The sequence below is a fragment of the Apteryx rowi genome, unplaced genomic scaffold (genome assembly GCF_003343035.1).
Source record: "Apteryx rowi isolate R43461 unplaced genomic scaffold, aptRow1 scaffold_46, whole genome shotgun sequence".
NCBI lineage: Eukaryota > Metazoa > Chordata > Aves > Apterygiformes > Apterygidae > Apteryx > Apteryx rowi.
Window position 1 is genome coordinate 176217 of NW_020450716.1, and position 24234 is coordinate 200450.

At 36.2% G+C, this 24234-nt stretch overlaps 1 protein-coding gene across 4 annotated transcripts in view; it reads right to left on the reverse strand.

The window, feature by feature from the left end:
- The window catches only part of DYRK1A (dual specificity tyrosine phosphorylation regulated kinase 1A), a 91478-nt gene that overhangs the window by 47001 nt on the left and 20243 nt on the right, over positions 1-24234 (reverse strand). For all 4 annotated transcript variants that reach the window (XM_026077611.1, XM_026077608.1, XM_026077609.1 and 1 more), the window contains exon 2: positions 14965-15044. In XM_026077611.1, the coding sequence (XP_025933396.1) occupies positions 14965-14974 (10 nt within the window). In that variant the 5' untranslated portion in view covers positions 14975-15044. The remainder of the gene's footprint in view (positions 1-14964; positions 15045-24234) is intronic.

Sequence of the window (24234 nt, forward strand, 5' to 3'; positions counted from 1 at the left end):
ACCATGTTGTCCAGCAAATCTGTGACCAAGTTCATGCAATTCCAGGCTTGAAAGCCCAGTTTCTAAAGACAAAACAGAGGGAACAATTGAATAACAGAGGAAGGAAAAATGTAAGTTAATCTCCTCCATCACTCTTACAAAAATGCTGAACTGAAGACTGAGGACAGGATAAAAAGCAGGCAAAAGGTCTGCCCAAGCAACACCTCTGCCTTCTCCAAGTATCCAGACATAGGACASAAGTCTGGATTATGGGTCTGGTAAGGGTTGGATGGGATTGGTATTGAAGATCTCTTTCAAGAAATTGTAGATAAGCTTCAAGAGTGTTCTTCAAAAGACAAAAGCACTTCATCAAATTTAACTGAAATGACTCTCTCCTTCTAAAAAGACAATGGCCAACACTACCTGTCTCCTACATCCAGGATAGGTTATAAGGCAGTCCTCGAAGTAATAAGGCCTTCTGTCACCACAGTGATAAATTTGTGTGTGGGTGGTGGTGGGGGGAAATAATCAAAGCACACTGTCACTTATGTTCGTAAAAGAAGAACAAGGTAACTTACTATCCTCATCCGGTAGACCACCATTGAGCACAACTTTTTACCAAGTGTATCTAAGTGTTTAAAATCCTTACCAGAAAAAACAAAACAAACAAACAAAAAAACCCCCACAGAGTAAGATTGTTTATCGTGCTCCAAGCCACTGCAGAAAATAGGGAGTTGGTGCAAAATGAGCAGAAAAATCCAAACCACCTGCTACTGCTCTGTAGCCTCAGTCATTATGCCAAGCAGTGGCAACACATGAAGCTGATATTTGCCAAAGCATCTGGGTTGAAAGCAATATGGTGTTATTCACTGGCATTGCTGTACAAGCTAGCACAAAACTGTTTCAAAATGTCAGTCAGTCTCAGACAGCCTCTTGAAGACTGCTGTAGGAATCTGTAGAAATGCCACAATTCTTAGTAATTTCAGAAAGCTCTATCTGCACCTTCAAGAAGAAGACAACATAGAAGACTTTCCCCTCTTTTTTCTTCCTCTCCCCCCAAAAAGTAAGTGGAGCCTTTCTATTCAAAACATCCCTAGAAACTAAAGGGGATGGACAGAAATGGCACAATTGTCTCTGCCCTTATTTGTGAGAAGGAAATGTGGTAGTCTCTTGAGACAGTGGTGGTACTAGTTGAGCTGACATTAGCAAATAATCTATATTTCAAAATGCCAGCAACATTTAAACTTTATACTGCAAAATGGGAATGATGGAAAGGTGGGGCTGCACAAACTACTGATGAGGAAACAACATTAAAAGAACTCAAGTATCTACTGAGATAGCATTCTTCATGTGCTGATAATTAGTTCATTGTGGGCTCCACAGTGTAGAGAAGACGGAGAATAATGTAACCTGATCTGTCTTTGTACACAAGCATGTCCCCAAGGCCTTGGAGGGACTTCTCCAACATGCCTGTGGCACTGATTAGAGAAAGAAAGCTAAGCCATCTTCCTGTGCATGAGAAACAAGTTTGTACTAGCAATGAAGTCCCCTATCAGCTCCATTTTGTCCYCTATGGTCGCTATGACCTCTATGGTTTCACTTAGTGAGAACCTCAGTAGTGAACCACTAAACACATTCGTATTTGGCCACAGAACAGAGTGCTGTTCTACAGACACAGGAACTGCCATCAGGCTGGCCCAGAGTTTCACTGTAGAAACTTTGAGGGTTTTGTTGCATATGATCTCTTTTTCTTAGAGCTTTTCCTAATGGTCCGTCTTTACCGTCATGGGTATGACGTTAAAGTAAATATCTCTTGCACTCTCTGTAGGCCTGAAAAACTTGGGAGACGCCTTGCAGGAGAAAGAGAGATTAGTCTTCAGACCACAAAAGTGTGGTCAGAAGACAGGGCAGAGATCTTTTCCGGGGGTACACCACAAACTGACCTTCAAGAGTCAATTGCCCCTTCTTTGCAAACTGCACAGGATTCAAGAGAGTGGTCTGTCTGCTTGGTTCTGAGGCTGAGAAGAGTGATCTGTGGAAAGCTTCTTGAAATCATCACTGGTGCTTTTGTCTTGCCTAGGGTTTAAAGTTCCAACAACTAGAATATTTGGCTAGATTGTGCTCATCATCCAAAAGGAGGCAGCAGATGTTCCTGTTGTCGGGGGCACCTTTCCACACAGGAATGTGACTTTCTAGGCTCCTACACCCTTTTTAGTCTATTCTGTGTGCCAGCTTTTCTATTCAAATTGCAAAGTTTATAATATTGTACTTGAAGAGGGAATGACAAAGAAATTCATTGTGGGAAGCTACAATTCTTTTATATGCAGAAATCCATGGTCAAAAAGTTTCAGTGTATTATTTTAGTGATGGCATAAAGGAAAAATGCTCAAATACATAACCCTAGCATATAAAAGAAATAACAAAATAAACAAATTTGTCTAGGCTAATGTGTGGCAAATAAGAATGTCATTTTTCCATTAAATTCTACTGGGGGTGGAGGGGGAAGGGAACACCACTTCAGACCAACTAAAGTCCCACAAATAAAAAGAAATGGTTACTCTCCCACTTCTCCCCATCCACTCTTATCTCTCACTGGATATCCTCATATCTTCTGTTCCTTCTACCAAGGACAATATAACTACTGTCATTTTTAGAGAAAGCCAAGCAAACATGTTTCTACACATATGGAACAGAGCTTTCAGAAGTTTGCAACACTGCCCAAACTCCCACCAAGAGAATATGGAGTTTTATCATTTGGTTATCACAGATGGATGCATAGCTGTGCAAGCAAAGCTTTTGAAAACTCTTAAATAAGAGCACACAAACATGTATGTATGTCCCAATCTGTTTCTACTTGCTTTTAATGCGCCTGAAAATGCTGCCAAGAATTAATCTATTTACTGCTATGAAGTATTTTTTAATATCTATCTATATAAATGTATATAGTCTGAGGAGCTACTCTAAAAACTAGACTCAATTCCAAAACTAAAAAAAAAAAAACAAAACAAAACAGCCCCACCTTCTCTCATTCTATATATTAGCTTGAGTTTCTCCAGTAAGATGTAGGAAAGATGTTCTTCAAAACAAAAAACTGACATTACCATTTGGCTAGTTGCTGACTGCTCTGATAAAAGAAACTCATGTTCCTTAATGCTGCTGCTTCATACTCTATTCTGCTCAAACAAAAGGAGGAAGAGGACTAGCTTTCTGAGGAACACTGTAAGACTCTTCATCCTTCTTCAGCTTCTGTGCATTCAAAAAGATTGATATCTGAGGTCAGACGATCCACTGGGGACAACTAATCCAAAGCATCTTCTGTACTCTAATCTACATTCATCAGCAGAATGGGAAATTTGCACCATCTGGAAGAAACTTTTTTTTGGTGGGGGTCTCATTTATTCCTAAATTCTGAAGGAGTGACCAGAGTCCCAAAGAATAAAGTTGAGAATCAGTAACTATAACTTGAAGAAAGATCAATAGTCCACAGCACAAGCACACAAACCTCTCCTGTTATCAGACAGATTAGATACTACAGTCATTCTGTCTACTTCAATGAGAAACTAGACAGATAGGATTTAATTACTAAAGGCCAGAAGCATGTTAGGCATACAGATTAATACTTAGAGGTTAACATGCCTGTCCTTTCCCCCATAACTTCACTAAGGACCCCAGAATGAGCTGGAGTGAAGAGGCTTTCCAGCTCTTCAAAATTAGCATACTGATGCATCTCTGTGAAGGATCTTTATACAGATGCTTCAAATAATTTTCTAAGACGTTTCCTCTTTTCAGAAACTGATCAATTCTTGCAGATAGTTCATATCTTTGAATGGACTTTGATATGGAAAGAAAGAAAGAAAAGATCTATCAGAGGTCCCGTTAATCCAAGAAGGTGCAATACCTGTCTAATTACCTGGTCTTTGATGAAATTCAGCAGATTCATTAGATAAATAACTGTGAAGTTAAATCTTGAAAGGGGAACACAAATCACTTTGTCCAAGTAGCCTGCTAGATAGACTTGCTCATAAGACACCAATTCACTTCTCTCTAAATTGATCAAAAACCTTAGATAAGAGGGAGATTAACCATGTTCCTAAGGGTTTACTGCAGCTCTTGGAAAGATGAGGCTATTGCTATCTGTTATCAAGGAAAATATGGATTTTGGATGGCAAAAAGATACTGCTATTAAACTCCAATCTTTGGAAAGAAGAGTGATACAAAATAAAGCAATAAAATATTTTTAATAAAATATCCTTAAAATATAACCAAGCTGTAAATCATGAGTAAGTACATTTGTGCAAAGCAAGAATTCCATTCTCTTTCTCACCAGTCCCCTCCCCCGCCAAAAAAAGGGAAAGCAGATTTTTCATTAGCGTTATATTGACTATAGATCACAGATTTGAAAGACAAACATCAAATTGCTCCCGAGCTGTCTTAATATACATTGAGTGTTTACATGTGTCCGAGCTGCATACCTGCAGCCAGAATAAGACTTCAAGTAAAAAGACGTCACTATATATCTGGCAGTGTTTTTAACCCAAATCATTGCTCCARCTGAAGTTAGCTCCCAAATGCTATTTAAGGAAACTGCCTTCTATTGAAAAAGTGGAATATTCAGCTAACTACATTTTGGTGGTACTTTTTCTGAACACAGTGTGTCAGAAATTTTGCAGTTGGATGGCAGCCTATAAAGTCTGGATCTCTCCCAAGAAAGAATGAAGTTTCGGTTCTTGTCTTCCCCTGGAGCTCCACATGCCTCCAGACATACAGAGGAAAAACAAACAAACAGAAAACACAACAACTAATTTTTGCTTTTCTCAAAATTCAAACAGTTGTTGCCTCGGGCCTTTTGCTACCAATATCTTTGTAGGAATAGAAAGCTGAACACAGCATTCTAAGCTAAAGTTGCAAAATCCTCATTTGAAAATTGACTGATTAATTTGGGTGTGAAACAGCTTCTTTTTCTGAGGAACATCTCTTTTCTTCAGAGAAGAAGTCATGAAGACCCATAAGGTCCATTAGCTCAGTCCAAGTCACAGGAGGAGAACAATTTTACAGAAAAAAGTTTTCATAAGATGGAAGGAAAGAGAACTTAGGTAGTAATCCTAAAGGAAAACAATGCAAAATTCTCTCAGGCTTTATAAGTGAGAAAGAAGGGAGGGAATATTCCTACAGCTCCAGGTCAGGCAAAAAGAATTATATATATAAAGCATCTATATATAACAGATTTAAAAGAACAGGATTTTCTTTGTTTTGATCAAGAAGAAAAAAGCAATATTCTCCTGAAACAACAGTGAAGTCCAAGGGGAAGGGAAAAGGAATTTTAACAGCCCTCCTTTAAAGACCTAGCAGAGAACAGTGGATTGAACGGCTTGGTAAACATGGACCTGAAGCATTTGTGTATGTCTGTACTAGTAGACGCATCCGTGCTTGTGAAGGTTCCCCAGCACAAGGCTATGATCCACTCCATTGGCAAAATGTTAGCATGTCCATTCCAACCAGCACTCTTGCCCAGTAACCCCTGGGAACATGGGGCAGTCACCATGTTCCAGGAATCCTTCCTAGCAGGCCACTGTCAGGCAGCCACCCAGTTTTGCAGGCTAAGACAGCTAACTAGCACCGATGTGTGCTGTTCCGTGTCATCAGCTTCAGTGACTGGGAACGTTCAGTTTACTAACAGAAGTGGCCTTTTGGTCTATGCAATTTTATGCTTAAATCTCCTTCGACTACATCTACTCTTGCAGCTCTTTCGGTGTACTTCACAAATATTGTCTCTTACCTGTCCTGAGAAAATCTCCTTGCAAATAGTGAAAAATGGCAAAACAAACATAAAAGACTCAACTGTGAATTTTTTTTTTGTAAAATTCTGGAGAGTCAAGAAGAAGGAAGGAAGATATGACAAATCTGAGCGTCTAAAAACTGCACTGCTTTCTTGAAGATTTTGGCCTGCTGAATCTGTTTTTTTTGCAAGGCGCTTGATTTAAGAGAGGCTAGTATTTTGCTCAAGTAACTGCACAGTGAGATCAAAGGGCAGAGCAACTAGTTAACCCTGTGGATCACCAGGAGCAAAACATAAACATGCAAAGATCTTCACAAGCCAGTCTAAACTACATGAGACCACCTTATATTTTTCAGTTATTCATTTTACCAAAATCATCTCAACACTATAATCAAAGTTTGTCTTCAACATCTCAACATTCCATCTGATTTTTGAAAAACTGAATTTTGGAGAAAACTCCAGTGACACAAACATTCAGCTTAAAAGAAACACTAGCTTTTGTACAACATCTTCTGAGATTTAGCAATAGAAATACACTCAGACTGTATGGTATGGATACATCACTTCATTCAGTTAAGTCTCCAATTACAAACCAACTCACCATTACTCTCTTAATTGTACAAGAGAAATGTACAACTTACTTTTAAGAAGCAAGAGTAAACTGATTAATACTTTTTTTTTAAACAATCTTTAAAGAGTTAATAAATAGCCTATTTAAAGTATCAACAAAAAAATGTGGGAGCCTATCTAAAACAAAGTTGTAAATGAAAGTATAATGGAGATCTGTTGTTTTCACAGATATTTTGATAGACTTTAGCAAGTGAAGTATTCTGAAGGGCAAACTCATCCTTTTATTCCAAGCTAGCACAAAGCCTAAGTACGACTGAACATTTTACTGGAGGATAAACAAGTATGTTTACAAAGTTTTGCTTTTTGTTTTTATAATGCTGATCTAATACATGTAAGTCAGTATGCCATAAATACATGAAGATATCATCAGTTTCAAATATATTTTTCCCTATGATCCATCTTAGGGGGAAGGATCTGATCAACCTCTGAGAGCCATAACTAGCAAGTCAGAACTCTAATATGACAGGTGAAATCATACATACTTTTACTAATATATAAAAACTTGCAGTCTCAGTTCAGTCCATCTAAGCATGGAGGAGCACAGAAGATGGATGGAAAGTCCCAATACAGATAAGCTAGCATTAAAAAAAAAGAAAGAAAAAAAAAAATCAAGATGTGGTTGCATTCACCCCACTTCTTGGCCTTCTGTAATCGCTGCTGTCTGTACAGGGAGCTTCATGTATTGCCAGAAACAGTTATTTATTCCTCAGGAATGGTGAGAAAGCCCTGAGGCTGCGGACAATAATCGCAGTATTATAATGCTTCTTTTCTATTCCATGCCTTACTGCCTGCTTAACCAGGTAAAACGTCACTTGTGCCCACAAACCAGATGAGAATGAAATCAACTTTGCCTTGTTAAATGAGCTACTTCTTCAAACGTGATCCTTTCTGTTGTGAATCCTGGCAGAGTACACATATTGATCCTTCCACATAATACTGCAGAGGCAGTGGAAACAAGTTCATTGCGAGATACTGACCTCAAATAGGCAAACTGCACAAATACTAAAATTCCCTGAGATGTTAGTAAAGATGTTGTGAGACAAGGTAATACTGTTGGATAGTGTACCAAACTTTAGGCTGGATTATCTCTTCACACACAAAGTGGATTCTATAAAACAATGAAATAAGTATCAGTTCATAAAAATTTCTTCAACTTCAAGATTTGGTGAATTTCCTGAAAACGGTCAAAATAAGACTACAGAAAAGTGTCACATCGTAAGCCACCAAGCTAAGGAAACCTGGATNAAAAAAAAAAAAAAAAAAAAAAAAGGTCTAATCCTAAAGATCAGAAACACATGAAAAAGTATGCAGTTAGAAGAACTAAATTAATCAGCACAAGCATATCTTAAAAAACTGAGGATACAAGCATGGCATTAAAGGAACCTTAGTAACTAATTTGTTAAAGAAACGCAGGCACCAAAAGATTGCTGCAGACTATTGCTTAGGTTGATCAATATATTTTTTCCTGTGAATTATCCACTAACGCCATTGACAGGATAAATGAAAGGTCAAAACTGCAAATTTGATGGTTCACCACCTTTCATAAAAACAAATGATTGCCTAACATAACAAGGATGCTATGTTTTTTCCGGTCACTGATCTAACGGTTGTCCATGACAGTTTGTCAACAAATAAATATTTTTGAGAATAGAACGTTAAGATGAAAATCTGAGAACTAAAATTTTCTCAGCTTTAAGATATTTTCCAAGCTGTAACTATCTTTTTTAGTACAGAAAGTTTTAACTAGATCCACTTAGATTATGACTGAATTTTGTCAGTCCTTTTATGTCATTAGATAAGTGCTTCCTTAAGTTGTTTTATGGAAATATCCAAGCTAATAAGCGTGGATAGTTGACTACATATTAGGACACAGAAATCTAGTAAAACCTGGTGAGAGGAACACTTACTCCTTTACACATACCTAGCCAAAAAACTCTGTAATCTAGTCCTAGCATATCCTGTGTTGTTTCAACAAGCTAGTAACCTATACCAGCTTGGCATACCAGTTAGGCATCAACGAGCATTTCACCACTGACTGGAATACCACAGAATATAAAGACATAATAACTCCATACACCAAGGGATAAATTGAACTGAACAGGAAACAGCAGACTGACTAGAAACAAAGAAATAACAATTTTTAAGATGGCACAATATCCAATTTCAGCAAGTCTTAGGAACATATTCTTGCACCTCACCTGATGAAGTATTATCAAAAGAATCTCTATTAACTACTAACAGGTACTAAGGACTAGCTCTTAAGAGACCCATCCTAAGGCTTCTCTCTGTGTGTCTTAAAACCTAACTTCAAAAGAATACAACTGTTCAGCTGATTGCATAATTTATAAAATAGGGTGTCCCCTACAAACTTTTATTTCCATACTTATGGATTCTACATAGGATAAGCTAAGGAATTAGAGAAGTGCATGGTTAAATTAAGCCACTATTAGGTTTGTCTAGTTTTAGGGCCAAGTGAAGCAGGTGAAGCTGACAAATTTAGGGTACTTTGTCTCCACAGAAAGCAAATCCACACAAAGCTATTGCCATGTGCAGGTATCAATAAAAGACTTTCACCCTAGGATGAAGTTTAGGAATGCAGGACCTTCAAATGTGATTCTTAGAAAGCTGCAAAGGGCAAGCATCTGCATTAGTGTCGCCCAGTGCTGAGCTCTGGGAAAGAAGCTCCCTCTGGATATAAACCAATGCACGTGGCTAAGAGTCACTTTAGAACTCATCTTCCTTTCTAACTTCACCCCAAAAGCTCCCAAGCCAGGCAAACAGGATCACTCAGAGAAAGAAGTCTAGTACTACAACCACACACAACAGGACAAAAAAGCTCTGTTATACAGAAATGCTCACACGGGCAAACACCTCAGCCAGTAAGTCAACACGATACAGCAGAAAGCTGAGAGTACATTAACAGCTCTAAATGCAGTCTAGCCATCCTGTTACAGTGTTGCCCTGGAGAACCTTTACTTTTCATTCGTACACCCAATACTCTGACACCAGAGGTGCTTTTTCATTACAGCTGTTCACTTGATTTTAAGGACTATAAAAAGACTTTATATCTGTAGCATCGTGTTCATTAGAGACCTCAGACTTTCTCAATGGATTAACCAATAATTCTGCAAAAAAGATAAAAATTATTAGAGATTTAAGAAGTATTTATAATAATTCTTAATCTGAACTTGATTTTTGTTCAGAATTGAATTTTTGCTCAAGTCTAAATGAGTCATTGCTCTCAGAAAGAGGAAAGAGAAATCAATTCTGCCCTCACAATATTGCTACTGAAGCAGCAGGGAAAGAAAGGTGTCCTTAATATTTTGTCGAAAGTTACCTCAAAAAAAGATATTTAGAAAAGATGACCAGGTAAATCAGGATACAAAATGAATAGAAATGACTTTTCCAATACATTAAAACTATACACATGTACCTTTAAGATCCTTTTATTTGAAGCATTACTCAGTGAAGTAGCACTTTCAAAAGTGCAAACTTCCTCTAACTCTGCTCTCTCTCCACTGCGCCGACAACATTGCAGTTCTGCTAACATAGGAGAGGGAGAATCGTTTAAAGGTGTAGGAACTCTTCATCCCTCTCCTGTCCCCGTTGAGGAAACAAACTGCTCTTGATTACTGCCATTTGACACCCATGTGAGCCCCATGGAGCCATCGTAGGACCCCTGCTCCTAATGCACAGCCTGAGAAACAGTATTTCAATTAATTTTGCTACCTATCACAAATGCAGACTTCCAGAGATGAAGAAACGTTAGACAACCACTAACATGACTTTCTACAGGAATTCAAACCTCTCAAAGTTGCTCTCCCTTAAGAGGAAGCAAATTAAAGGAAAACAGAAGCCTCTAAAGATTTTCTGTTTCAGATGCTACAGTTTGTTCCCAAATAAGAAAAGTAGCATTTTCTATCAGGCTACACTTCCACGCCAAAACCCAGAAATCGGATTTTTTTGGTCACTTGTTTCCCCTTACATGAGGATTGAGGCTGAAAAACTAAATCCTCATTATCACAGATACTAAGCAATTTTGGAAGAGGAAAAAAAAAACAACACTCTTCTTTTTAAATAGGCAACTTCTTTTTAAATATGGATGCAGGAATCTAACTTTAGCTGTCCAGGTTTTCACATTTCTGATCTTATATACAGAAACTAGAGCATTAATCTAGTCTCTTGACTTCAAGGTTATCATTCATTGAGGTCAACGACTCCATCTCTGAAAAGCAGAACTTCCACTTTCAATATGATAACTGTTGCCCTTCAATAAGCAACTACGCTCAACTCATTTCTGACTGCTTTCTGGCCATGGCTGACAAGAAACTAACCACCAGAAGGACAGCACGAACAACTCCTGCAGTGGAGTTATCTATGTAAAAATAGCGGATAGCCCTAAAAGCATTCTTATTCACCCAAAGTGCTCACTAGCTATCTATTTTTAAAACTAATACTGCTAACGAGCACCCCTTTCACTTAAGGTGAGTTATTTTCTTGGCACCTCCCTTTTAGGGGGATGAAATGAAAACATCTGCTTTGTCAAGTCCTGAATACCAAATGAAAACTGCTTTTAATTACACGATCAAAGATGTGAAAAAGTTACTGACAGACAGAACCGATCCAATTGCAACGAAAGCCACCAAACGGAAAAATAGAACCAGCTCATACCAGGCATCAATATGGAGTTAGCACATGGGCCAAACATTTGCTCCTTTTTAACCAGTTCTGGTTTTATGCCAACAGCACATACGTTGCACAAATGAGACTCCACGTATGCAATTACTTAAGTGGAACTACAGATACCATATTCATCATTTCAACAGCATAAAATTACAGGTGAATGATAAAAAAGGGGATTCCCCAGCAAGTTTTAGGAATTCCCTGGTAAAAGTTGAAGTAGCTTTAAACAAACTATCTTAGAGGCAGAACTGGTATAACATAAGACAGATGTATTTCAAAATACAGAGCAGAAATACCGGACACATTTTTTTCAGGCTATAGAACAAGAATCTTCTTACAACTAGTATCATACATAAAAACATTCTAGGTTCAGTAAAATCAGCACATAAAATATTATGATTATTTGAGACATGAGAGACATGACCCAGTTCTCAGTTTTTGTTCTACTCTTATGTAAAACTAACACCTAAATATTTGCAAGACAATATAAATCCAACCCAACCCAAGAATTTCCCCAAAGCCTTTGCTCTGCATTTCTTAAATCTTAATAAGCAATGCAGCTGAAAAAAGAAATAGCAAGTATCTATGGAAATATTTACTATATTGTTGCTCTTGCTGAATGTTTTTAAGTAGCATTGGAATGGCTTTTTCCCCTCTCCCAAACATGAACAGTATTTTTTAAAAGTTAAGAGCAATATCATCACTTCAAACATTCTTCAAACTTGAAAATATTTTTCACATTTTATATCACTTGCTTGATTCTCAACATCAATCAGTCCCCATCTCTGGTGCGTTCAAAATATTTAGTATATGGAGATGTCCCAAACAATGTTGTTCAATAGTCTTGTGGGAGATCTAAATCAGGAAGACATATTTGTTGCCTTTTAATGTAAAGCATATCATCATTAAACAGCAGTTCAGGACATGTAGCCTTTTTTCCTTCTCTTCTGCTTTTAAGAACACCACTTCTCCAACAATTGCTGTTACTAGTTAATCTCCTCTGAGAGGATCAGCATGTGGTGTGAAGAAATGGATCCTTCTAGAACTTGGTACTTTTGGATTAGCAGATCTACACTGATYCCTTCTGAACACTCAAATGAGACACGAGTCCTTTTCTTACAAAGGTCAAGAAAAGACAAAAAGCCACAAGCTCTTAAAGATCAGACAATTAATTATTCTTAATTACATATTCCTAGGCTACAGCTAACCAGAAAAATCAAAGCCAAAACCAGAAAGTCCTTCATTGTAAAACCAATCCATTTTCATAATGGAGCCTCCATAAAGAGGAAAACAAAAACAAAAAACAAAAAACTGCACAGTTCAACTCTGCCTAACAGGTGTAGAACAAGATGCAATTGCTTTTAAAATATGAACTTTCAGCCACAACCTCAATCCTTGCTTGTAAGTACATAGCACAATCCCAAATTTGATGCTATTATACCATAGAAAGTAAACAGTAGCTATTATGATTATCAACATAAAAAATAATAACCACCACCATAACAGTTATAATAGCATCGGCATTTACAGTTCCTTCCTTTCAGCAAATGTTCTGGAGAGACTGATTTTCAAAGTATAAGGAAATAAAAAGCAGTGTATCTTAATACATTTCTGTATTTTCAGCTTAAACAGTGATCTAAAATTTAAGTATTCCAAGACAGAGAATGTGAGAAGAGTTCTGCCTCAAGAGGGTTGCTCTCCCCAGGTACACCCTGGTTAATTTTAGGGCTTCAGAGTAGGTCAGTTTCCACTGAGATGAACCGATGCCCATTACAACATACAATTTATTTACACTGTACAAGCTCATAGTCTTTAACCAAGGCAGCCTAGACATAGACAAGCATCTCTGAAACTCTAGATTGGTCACCCTCAGAAGCCAAGACAGAAACCTGCCCTTGGTGAGAGTGCAAAAGGACCGTCCTCAACAACACAGAACCTTTCAATTTCCGGACTGAGCTCTGACCAGTTACTTTGAACTTGAGACAGGCATCAGCAGAGACATATTACCCTTGCTGAGCTATTACTGCATTAGAGAATAATTWCAGAATATTTATTTTATAAAATAAAGACAGCACATTTTTTCATTTTAAGGCCCGCAAATCATGTTTATTCTCAGAACCTCAGCACACTAATATTGGCTCTTCTAATAAACAGAAAACTAATAAGAAACTGTCTAATTTCCAACTTATATGACATGTCAGAAGTCCAAAAATCTCTGTCAAGGTACCACTGTTTTTCACTCTGTATTTACTATGGGACTTCTAAATGAGAGTTTGGGCTTTAGAAGATACTATTTAAAAATCTCATGTTCCAAAATCTTGTATACATTTTTATCACTTAAAGTCATAATTCTGTAAGCTGCTCATCATCATCAGAAACTGAGCAAAACTGAAAGTGCTGAAGTTTTACTTTAAATTATTTTAACACATAGAAATACTAAGCCTAATCCTCTCAAACAGTATAAGGTGCATAATGTAATATTTCATAAAGTTATCTCTCTTTTCAGTTACAGGGTGAATACTTTTAAAACTTTCAAACTATTTTCTCAGTATTTAAGGTGAGCTATATTTTAATCAATACTACAATTAACAAAAGACCTACAATCCAATCAATTGCTATGAATGCTTACTAGACAGAGCTCCACAAATTATGGGGCATAACAGATTCAATTTTAAGGCTTTAAATGCTATTCCTCCCGATATATATTTTTAAACAGATGAAATATCACCCCCTTGGAACCTTTTTTTTTTTTCCCTCTTCTTCTTCCTCCTCCCTCATTTTATAACCAGTTAGGTCCAGCTTTATTTGAGCTATCAACACACAACTTTCCAAACATTCAAGTAGATGAACAAATGCTTACTTTTACAGAATGAATATCCACTTACAGCACCTTGGCCTTAATCCAACCTGCTTCATGTAAATACACCCTGTAAAGCTGTTTATGCATGAACAGCTGATGCAACTGAAGACTGTCAATCAGGAGATGATCTGCATGCATACGTAAATCCATCGAGCTTTTTTTCAGCCCCAAGTATTCATGAGTTTTAAAGCAGAACAAGCAAATGAAAGACCTGTCTTATTATGTGTACGTCACTGTTAAATGCTTTAAAATATAAGCAATGGATAGTGCTATGACTGAAATAAGGGCACTTGGGTTTTAAGAATTACCCCATTTCTCATGTGCAACCTAACATCTATTCTACTTCTGCTGATCATGATTTTTCAGGTCAAATTATTAAACATATTCCCAACACAACAGTATCACTCAAAATAAGCTAATTGATTGGCAAGTACACTTGGTACTTACAGTATTTTCTTTAGCAAAAAATGGCAGAACTTCCCAAAGTATCAATTTTAAGAATGGCTAGTGAGTTCAAGAAGCTCACAGATCTCGTCAATTCTTGCGAAACCTTTACAATAGCTAGACGCAAGGATGTGAGTAGGTATAATGAACGCTTAGCTGTTTTTTTGGTATACACTTTTTCAGACAGATCTGTAACAGTTCTTTTAAAAGAAAGTTAATGAAAGATTGAAATAGTGTACCATGAAACAGGTGACATACATTTCCTATTAACTCGGCTGAGATTAAAAGGGGATAATAACAAATAAGAAAAGTCTAAAAGCAGTGCACTTAGCATCTTTAAAATAAAAAACTTTTTTGCATAAAACTTTGGAAATAATACATTTCCATTTAGAAAAGTCATTTTCTTCCTGGCAAACTGCAAAACACTTTCAAGGACAAAGAAATACTTCATAATTCTGCAAATTCTTAAATATTCAACTAAGGTTGGAATGATACAATATTGGGAGTACAGAAAGACTAAGGGAAAAAAGTAAACACTAAATCAAAAACACTAGAAATCTTCCCTTCTAAAAACATTTGAAAATAGGATCACCTGTATGCATCGTCTTCTTTCAAGTCTCATATCATCCTGTAGGGGTGTGGGGGGCGGAGGGAGTCCAACAGCAAACCACACTGCAAAATGAAGAAAGAAAAAAGTATTAGTATAAATACTAATTAGTAAGATACGTATAAGATTGTAAACCTCCATTCTACAAGGTTCACGTAGCGCTTAGCACAACCTATCCACCAGGTATAACCACAAAACTAAATCCCCTAGAAACGAATGAGGATGTTCCAACACAAAATAAAGTTTTCCAACAGTAAAAATAGAGACAGAAGTTGCAAAGACTACCTTGAACTCTCTTTATTGTTAGGAAAAATGATTTAAGTGTCATTCAACATTTCTGAAAATTGAGGTCCTCTGAAAACGCTTTTCTCAATCCTGCAAAATTGAAATTATTAATAGTTACCATCTTTGCAAAGCCCTTAAATATCTCTGGATTTTTGCAGAAACTCAAAGCAATATTTATAAAACAAGACTAAACTTCTGTGGGATTTTACTGAATCAACAAAGCATAGAAACATAAAAGCACATAAGTCCATAACGTACAAGTCCATTTTTTCCTGTATCTCACATGAAACTGAACTTAGGTTCACCATACACTAAATTACAATATGCTCAGAACAATAAAATTATAACTTCCTACAAGATGAACAGATTGAAAAAGGTGAGTTTTTTTAAATAGAAATCTTTAACAGAAGTTAAAAAGAACTGCAATATTATGAAAAAAATAATGCAACTAAACAATCACTGGACAAAGCATTTTTCAATTATTTGCTTTTCACATGTTCTCTAATGAAATACCATTGGTACTTGACAAAGTATCAAAAACATCAAAACAATTACAAGCTGAGAATTTTAGAAAACTTTTGCAAATGCCTAACAGCTCACTTAAATTGTAGAGTCTAGACTATTACTATTTAAACACATCCAGATATATGCATCTCCAAGAAAGTTTTTTTAGGCTAAAATGGACTTAGATATTGTAATCTGAATGGAAAATATTGTGGTTCCCATTCATTTCTTCATCAGCTGTGACTGTCTGAGCACTGCACACACCCTAAGCTCAGCTACCTTTTCTGTTACCACACTGACTTCTTCTTTGTGCCACAAATACACAACACACTCAACAAAAGCGAGACAAGGAAGAAAAAATTACTCTTCCAACACATGTAGCAGTACACTTTGCAGTGCTTCAATTGTTACTTTATGATCAGGTGAATTCTTGCTACCATGCCTCCAGGAGAGGGAGGGGGCAAACAAAACCTGGCCATCCCCAACCATGAATCAAAAGCCTTGGTTTTCACTAGTGAAGTTCAGCAGCCACCTAGAATTTCACTGCCATAACCACAACAGCAATGATCTTGGCAAGGCTGATGAGTAACGCCTAAGGCTATACAGGATCCACAAACTAGGCGTTCTTGTGCCTAAATCACTTCAATTTGGATAAAAGATTCAGTCTAGTACTTAGGCTAAGTGTATATATTACACAAACAGACGCAGTGCCTTGTGCTGAGCTTAATCCTGCTAAACTCAGCAGAGACAGACACTTTCATTCAAGAAGAAAGGGAGAGGAAGGAAGATAAAGATAAAAGATAGAGACACACTAAATAGTCACTGTATTAAAACAAACAAACAAACAAAGTTCTGGAGCACCAGAGGTGTCCAGTCTATGTCCTAAGGCTACAGAACTATAGTCCCACTCTTAAAAGCTCTCTCTGACTCAGATTTTTTTTTTTTTTTTTTTTTTAACTGCAGTATCTATGGACACTAAGGTTATAGAAAGTCTTTTCCAATAGTGGCTGCAGGGACTGAAGACATTACTGCACTGTCTTTACCACCTCATAGCTCAACTATAGCAAGGAATCATGTGATGACCCCTCATTTGCTTCATCAGCTGCAATACTATGTGAGCTTGGTCCAAACTATCAACAAATATAGTTTGAGCAAACCTAGCTGATTTTCAGCCAAAACAAGACTGTAGTATTTTCATATATTCTCTTCTGCCAGTTCTACTATGGGCATGGTGACCTCCAAAAGATGCACATTAACACATATCCAGTGCTTTACAACAGTCTAGTGCTGTGTCAAACTGAGTGCAACTCTAGCAAAATACAACATAGTGTTGCAGGCAACAGAGTGCAAATTCTCTTTATTCTCATCTATAAGAAAAAGGAAATCTTTTGATAAAAGTGTACTATCCAATAAACACAGAGAATTCCAGGCTATAGCTACAGAACAGTTTAAGTCACACACAGCTGATTTTGTCATAGTAGTAAAGCAACTTTATATATATGGGAAGCTATGTTTTCTGCTGATCATAAATGAATCTAGAACATTTTTAAAGATTACTTATAACACTAACTCTGCAAAGGTACCTATCTTGCAAAGGATTCACAAAGAAAAAAAATATATGGGAGAGAGCAAACCAGAAGGGTATCACACACAGACCTGAATTATTTTAGAATTTAAAAGATTAAATTAGAGCTACATGAAGTCAGGGAAGAGTTCCTGATATAACTCTAAAGACAGGGAATCAACACATCCACCCACTTCATAGCTATCCAATACCCATCACAAACCAACGTATTTCTTCAAGCTCCTTAAAACTGCCCAACAGCTTTCACATTCTGAAGAACTAGCGTAGTACTATAAAAGTGTGGAATTAAGGTCAGGAGTCGGGAGGTGGATGTCTATTGCAGGACTGTATTCTAAGCAATCCACAACATGAAAAGTTACCTAAAACATGAATGGAGAGCAAAGATAATGAGTTCTTGTGATGACATCAGTATCACAGATGCTCAACATAAAAATATAGTGATGGATTAAGAAAAAATGTTAACAGCTTAAACCATTTTCTTCTTTTTAAAATAGACACAACTGAATCACATGCGATAGCTGCAAGGGCAACACATGAAACTTGATAGCCGAGTGTCTTCTACTGTGCCTCTGCATTGCCAAGTTCTTAGAGCCAACAGTCTTTCTCCACAGCCCATGCAAGGGCTTCCTGCTTTAGATAATAAACTGATGACCACAGGAGTCAAGAATAAATCTCTCTCACCACACAATTTGCAAGATCATTATTAGAACAAATGAATCCCCTTAACAGTCACATTTATTAGGCTTCAAGAATCCAATTTGATCTACTTACTGGAACAGAACAGAAGGGAATTGGAAATAAAGAAGTTGAGGGAGGAAGAGATGACAAGAAAGGTGCTGAAAAGCAAATTAGTGAAAGTGGTATAACAAAACAAAAGAATAAAAGCTAAGGTCTTTCATTTAAAAGAAAGCAGTCCTTACAAATCAATTGTGTGTGAAGTTACCATGCTAAAACTTTACTTCAAGCTTTCATTTCCTATTTTAATTACTGCTGCTTTCTACTCTTCATTTTCCTACCCACACAAGGCTCTTCTGATTTATTCAAAATGCAGATGATGGGATTACCTATCTATTCATAGCCATTCAACTGTTATGAATAATTTCAAATGTTGGGTTCAACTTTACTAATAAATTAGCCAAAAGATGCTGAACATATTTTATCCCAGGTTATACTTCATCATACTGTAAAGGTGGTGGCTGTGGAAAAATAAAGCTTTCATGTGTCTCTGTCTTTTCCTAACACCCACTAACACAGAGTCCAGTTTGCCTGTTAGCCTCTTTGAGTACTAATGTTTTATTCTACGATGTTCCTTAACAGCATCCTCTCCTTCCTTCAAAACACTCAATACCCAACTTATATCTATTTGTCAATAGGGTTTGCTGTAAACCAGCAGAGTTGGTTTCAGAGCAGTCATACATATAAAAACTTAAAAATTAAAGTGCAAAAAACAATTACTGAGATCTCTCTGGAGAGGTTTCATTATCTTCCTCTGTTCCCTTTTTTTGTGTATGCCTGGATATCAAATTAGATTATGAGTTTTTGCAAACAGGGACATTTTTATTATATATGAACGCAACAGGAAGCCAGTTCGGCTGGATCTCGAGACAGTAAAACAGTAACAGTAATACGTAAAACTTTTTTATTTCATAAACTTAAAATGTAGGTAAGCCATGTAATAAGTTGAACATTTAGATAATATAATAAATATTAATTAAAGCATCTAGAGTTAAAAGATTGTTTCTGATGTTGCTCATTCCATCCAATGCAAGTATGCAAATTGTTGATAACTGTCATTAACAACTTTAAAGAAAAGACACGCTTTCGCAACAATTTTACTTCTGTTTTATGTATCAAACATTCTATCCATGATAAATTTAAACAAGAGTTTTCAGAGTATCAAATGTAGCACACCCAAGAGCTCGGGAAAAAAAAAAAGTCTACTTTTTTTAAAAATTTTTTACATTTTACTAATTTAAACACTTTGTATAGATTAATTTTTTTTATTCAGTATCATCATGTTACAAGATTCAATATGCCACCTTTAGTAAAAAACTGAAAGACTGTGCAAACTAACAGCAGGTAGCTTCTGGAAGTTCCTTTTCCTCTGTGGAAAGGTTATTTTGTAATTTCTAAAGCAATATTCATGAAACACCAGAGAAATCTCTGCCAATCTCATGACTACACACGCTGTTGTCAGAGATGAACATAATTCAGGTCACTGGCCTTTGGTAAATGCAGGCCTGTTGCTAGTAACATAATATATAAATGCTTACTTGGAAGCAAAAATACATATTTATTTATTAGGAAAATTATCCTGAACTATATACCACTAAATTGAAACACTGAACATACTGGATTATAATGGAGCAAGACATATATAAGACTATACACATATATACACGTATATAATAACAATTTCTTATGCTTTTGTTATTCTGCATCTCAACTGCCTACTCGTGAAACTACGCATGGACAACAAATGATGCTGCTTGACATAAGATATTGGTATATCGGTATTTTTTTTAAAACAGGCATAATAAAATTTGAAGTACAACCAATACTACTGGAATTTCNAAAAAAAAAAAAAAAAAAAAAAGGAAGAAAGAAAATAAAAATAAACATAAAAATAAATTCCATAGGGTGCTAGCTGTTGTTGTTAACTTCTAGGACTAGTTCCCAGAGACAAACAATTGAGAAATTCCAAAATCACTGTTATGGCACTTAGCACATACATTGCATTTTGTTACTGTGTAAAATCCTATGTGTTTAGATATATAAGTAAACATACATCAGGTCAAAAAATGAAGCCTAGTCAAATTATAGTTGCTGGAGGAAAGCTACGGTAACAGAATTTAGTTATGCATTTTTAGAGTATAGYGTAGTCTAAATGCTTTCACTAGTGCCTCCAGACAGCAATACAGGCCTTTCTATGTTTTTAATATATATAAATTGAACAAACGGATAAGAACGGCCCTCTGTTAAGAGGCTAACCTCTGTTACCTTGAAAATGCTTTAAAAAAAGAAAGCAGTATTTATTGCTTCTGTTTTACTTGGGACCAAAAGATGTAATGTTAGATGTAAGAAATAATTGAAGGGAAAAAAAAAATCGGACTACTTCATTTATCTAATGGACAAAGCAGAACTCAGGACACTATCTCAGGTTCACAAAAAAGTCACATACATAGAAGTATATATATAGTTTTAGCATGAAAACCCAATACACCCCTCCACTTTTATAGTGACATGAATGCTTCTATACCTGATGCCAGTATACTGAGTGGTAAGCAAAAGACAGAGTAACAGATGATCTGACTCACATTTAGTATGCTCTCAAATAAGCCAAAAGATGCTTGTCTTTAGGCTTAAGTGCTTTGGCACTACGGAAAACCTATTAGCTGAATGTTTCCACAGAAATAATCAGCAACTATTTGAAGGCTATCTTTAGGTTTCAAAGTTAATAATCCATGAAGATAAAATAATATACCTCTCCTCAGTTTACTTTGTGTATTCAACAGAACTATGAACACGGTCACCTTCATATGTCTGCTTACCCCATACTTAAGAAAGTGAATCTTAAAATTATAGGAAGAGGGCATTTCTGTACATAGCTAGCTTTCAAGGTAGGGTGAAAAGGAGACAACAATCAAAATTTTCTGAGTTTATACCAGACTTCACTGACACACCATTCATCCAGAAAATAGCTTGAGAGCTTGCATTATACTCTTCCTGAAGAGTTGTAAATGCATACTACTAAACTAAAAGACTTTGTTAGTTTGCGAAACAGCTCCTAAATCAAAATTTGTGAGAAGCTTATGAAACAGTTATACCTAAAATAGAACATACCCTACCATTATTATTCCTGTATACTGGAAAGTCATTATTTTCAGCATTCAAAAAAGCACTATTTCCTCTAAAAAGAAAAAACTGTGAATGCCTAGTTTCACTAGGTTTATACTGTATGATGCAAGGATCAACCCTTTAAGCCTGAAAGCATACATAAACAGCTTTACTGAAATCACAAAGTAACTTTCTCACCAGAGTTCAAACCTGGCAAAGGCAGAACTACAGCTGTGGTTCAGCAAGAATTTCTTTTCAAGCAGCGCTGTTTAAAGTGCCTGTATCCTTTTTGCCATTACCTGCTTGGCTGAGGCAACACTACTCAACTACAGGGTCACCTGGTGAACTGGACTGGGAAATTGATCCAGGCGGAAAAACAGAGAACAGGAGAAAAAAGACCATCATTTTTTAACCCATATCAGTTTGCTGATGTGATTCACTACAGATGCACAGCACAACTGAAGGAGAAGCCTGGCAGCAGGGGTAAACAGCTGGGAGAAAAGGTGTTTCTTAAGCCAATGTTGCTATCAAAATGCTAAACACTAAAGTGCATCTTATTTTATCATAGAAGGACCTAGAATGGTGTCATACCAGTATTAATTCACATAAGACTTCAAAGAGTGCAATCTCAATCTCCGAAATGTCTGATTTATAACAAACAATTTTTATACCTATTCTGCCCTTTGATTATCAATGAAAAGGAACACATCATTAATTCTTCTAAAAAAAAGTACACTTTTCCTTGTATTTCAAGTGGAAAGAACAAGAAATTAAACAGACTAAAACTTGCACTTGATCCATACAGCCAGACAACCCAGAACTTTTTTAAATATTTGTTCATGTGAAACACAGAATAAAGTCTATGGTTTTAGTGAGCACTAAATTGATACAACTTAAAAAAAAAAAAAAAAAAGCTTATGCTAAAGCTCATGTGCTTATGAAAGTTCAAACATTTATAAATTTTTGGATAATTTGTGTATGTCTCTATACTTACTCACTGACTAAAAATATATTACTTTCAGAAACACAAACTTACAGTGTTTTTCAGTACACTGACCATATGATGAACCATAAATGGGATGTATTAGTTGTTATTTTTTCCACTCATTTAATACTGTCCGGCAAAACGGATGTGGTTAAGTTTTAAGTGTGGAGTTAAACAGTTTTAGAACAGCAAAGTCATGCTACTCTGTTTACATTCCCCTCCCTTATCCCAGAGAGGCAAAGAGATGCTACAGCAGGAGCTGCCCATCCCCTGCAGTATCAGCTAGAACATTTACAACTGTTTGTGGTGACCGAACGCATAACCAAATACTTCCTTTTGCAATGTTTAATTGTCACCTTGAATTTAAATGCGTTACTAAGGAGTCACATATACACAATCCTTGACAATAATTCCAACTCATATACACATGAGCATCAAGATATGACTACACTGAACACAATCCCAGGAAAAGGAAGGATATTTATGAAATCCAGATATTTTGCTGTAGGAGTTGTTTCTATGTCATCTTACAAAAACAGACGTATGTAACAATCTAATTCCTTTTCATGTTCAACATGTGCTTTCTAACTATGATTTCCTTAACAGATGACATCTGGTATTCAACGATTTAATTAATTTTTATGAAATAGAGCCATTTTAGTCTATATGTTAAACATTAAATAAAAAGCACAGTACCATACAAGTAAAGTTATGTTAAAAAGCAGAGTATCTAGGAGGGCCGTGAACTAATTTATCCAGTGTAATTCAGTCCCACAGCTGTGAAATGCTTTTCAGAGCAGAGATTTTTCTACAGATGTCCTCCAAAAAAAAATTGATCATTTCTTCTCCAGAAATTGTTTCTCTTCCTTCTGGTTGGGGAAAGAACTTTAAAAATGCAAAACAAAACACATGCCTATATATACTTGCATTCATCAGTTTAAAACTTCAGATCTAAAAAGCCTGCAGAGAGTTTAAACTTCCTACTTTTCCCCCATCTTTTTCAGCCATAAAGCAGCAAACAATTAAAGGAACACTTAAATTTCAACAGAAAGTGGCCAACATCACTTTATTTACAGGTCTTTACTAAATTCCCATAATTATGTAAATCTTACTATTCTTCCTATGTAGTGGTCATTAACTACTATTTCTATTCTTTGGTATGTCCTTTCATTTATGAAACAAGACTACCTACCCTTCAGAGACTTGGCAAGAGTACTCAGATGCAGCTACTTCAACTTATTTATCTGAGCCTAGAGTTGGGAGAGCACCTGTAATACTTTTCAGACAAGTGATGTCTACTGAAATGCTTCTACCTCTCAAAAACTGCAAGAGATAGGATCCACTTTACATATACATAAAAATACACACACGCATGTGCGCACACGCATACTACATGTGCATATATACGCAAGGGAACAGCAGGTGTTCTTCCCTGCAAACACAGACTGCATATTTTAAGTGAAACACCTTTATGTTGAAGATAAAATTATGTTTTTCAACAGGTACAGACAACAGTTTCTGTCCAAACGTTTGCCCAAACAGGTATAAAAAAAGCAAAAGCGAGTATCAACAAATGGAAGAAAACAAAACAGACATCTGAATGGTATAGTATTTTGATAGTTGCCAAGGTTTAAAACAAAGAATTATTATAGAAAGCTCGAGTCTCTTGAATGCAAGTGACCCACCATTATGAAAAATCAGGTGTTACTGGATCTTGACACAATCACTGGTTATTTTAACTGTTCAGTTTTTCCCCCTCCCACCACCCTTTTTTTAATTCTACCCTGGAGCATGACAAATTCCAGATCATGATGCAATGTACATGTATCAGGAACTGGAAATTAATAGAGTCATAGGTTATTATTATGTTTTAATAAACATTACTCTAAAAGAATTGGTCAAAAAACAGAGACAGACAAAATAACTTTTGGAATAACTAATGTAAAATCCTACTCAGACAACAACTAACTGTTATAAAAATATTTTATATACTTACACAGATCTCTAGAAAACTATCTGTATAGATGCTATTATATGTCTAAAAGAAATAAGACTATTT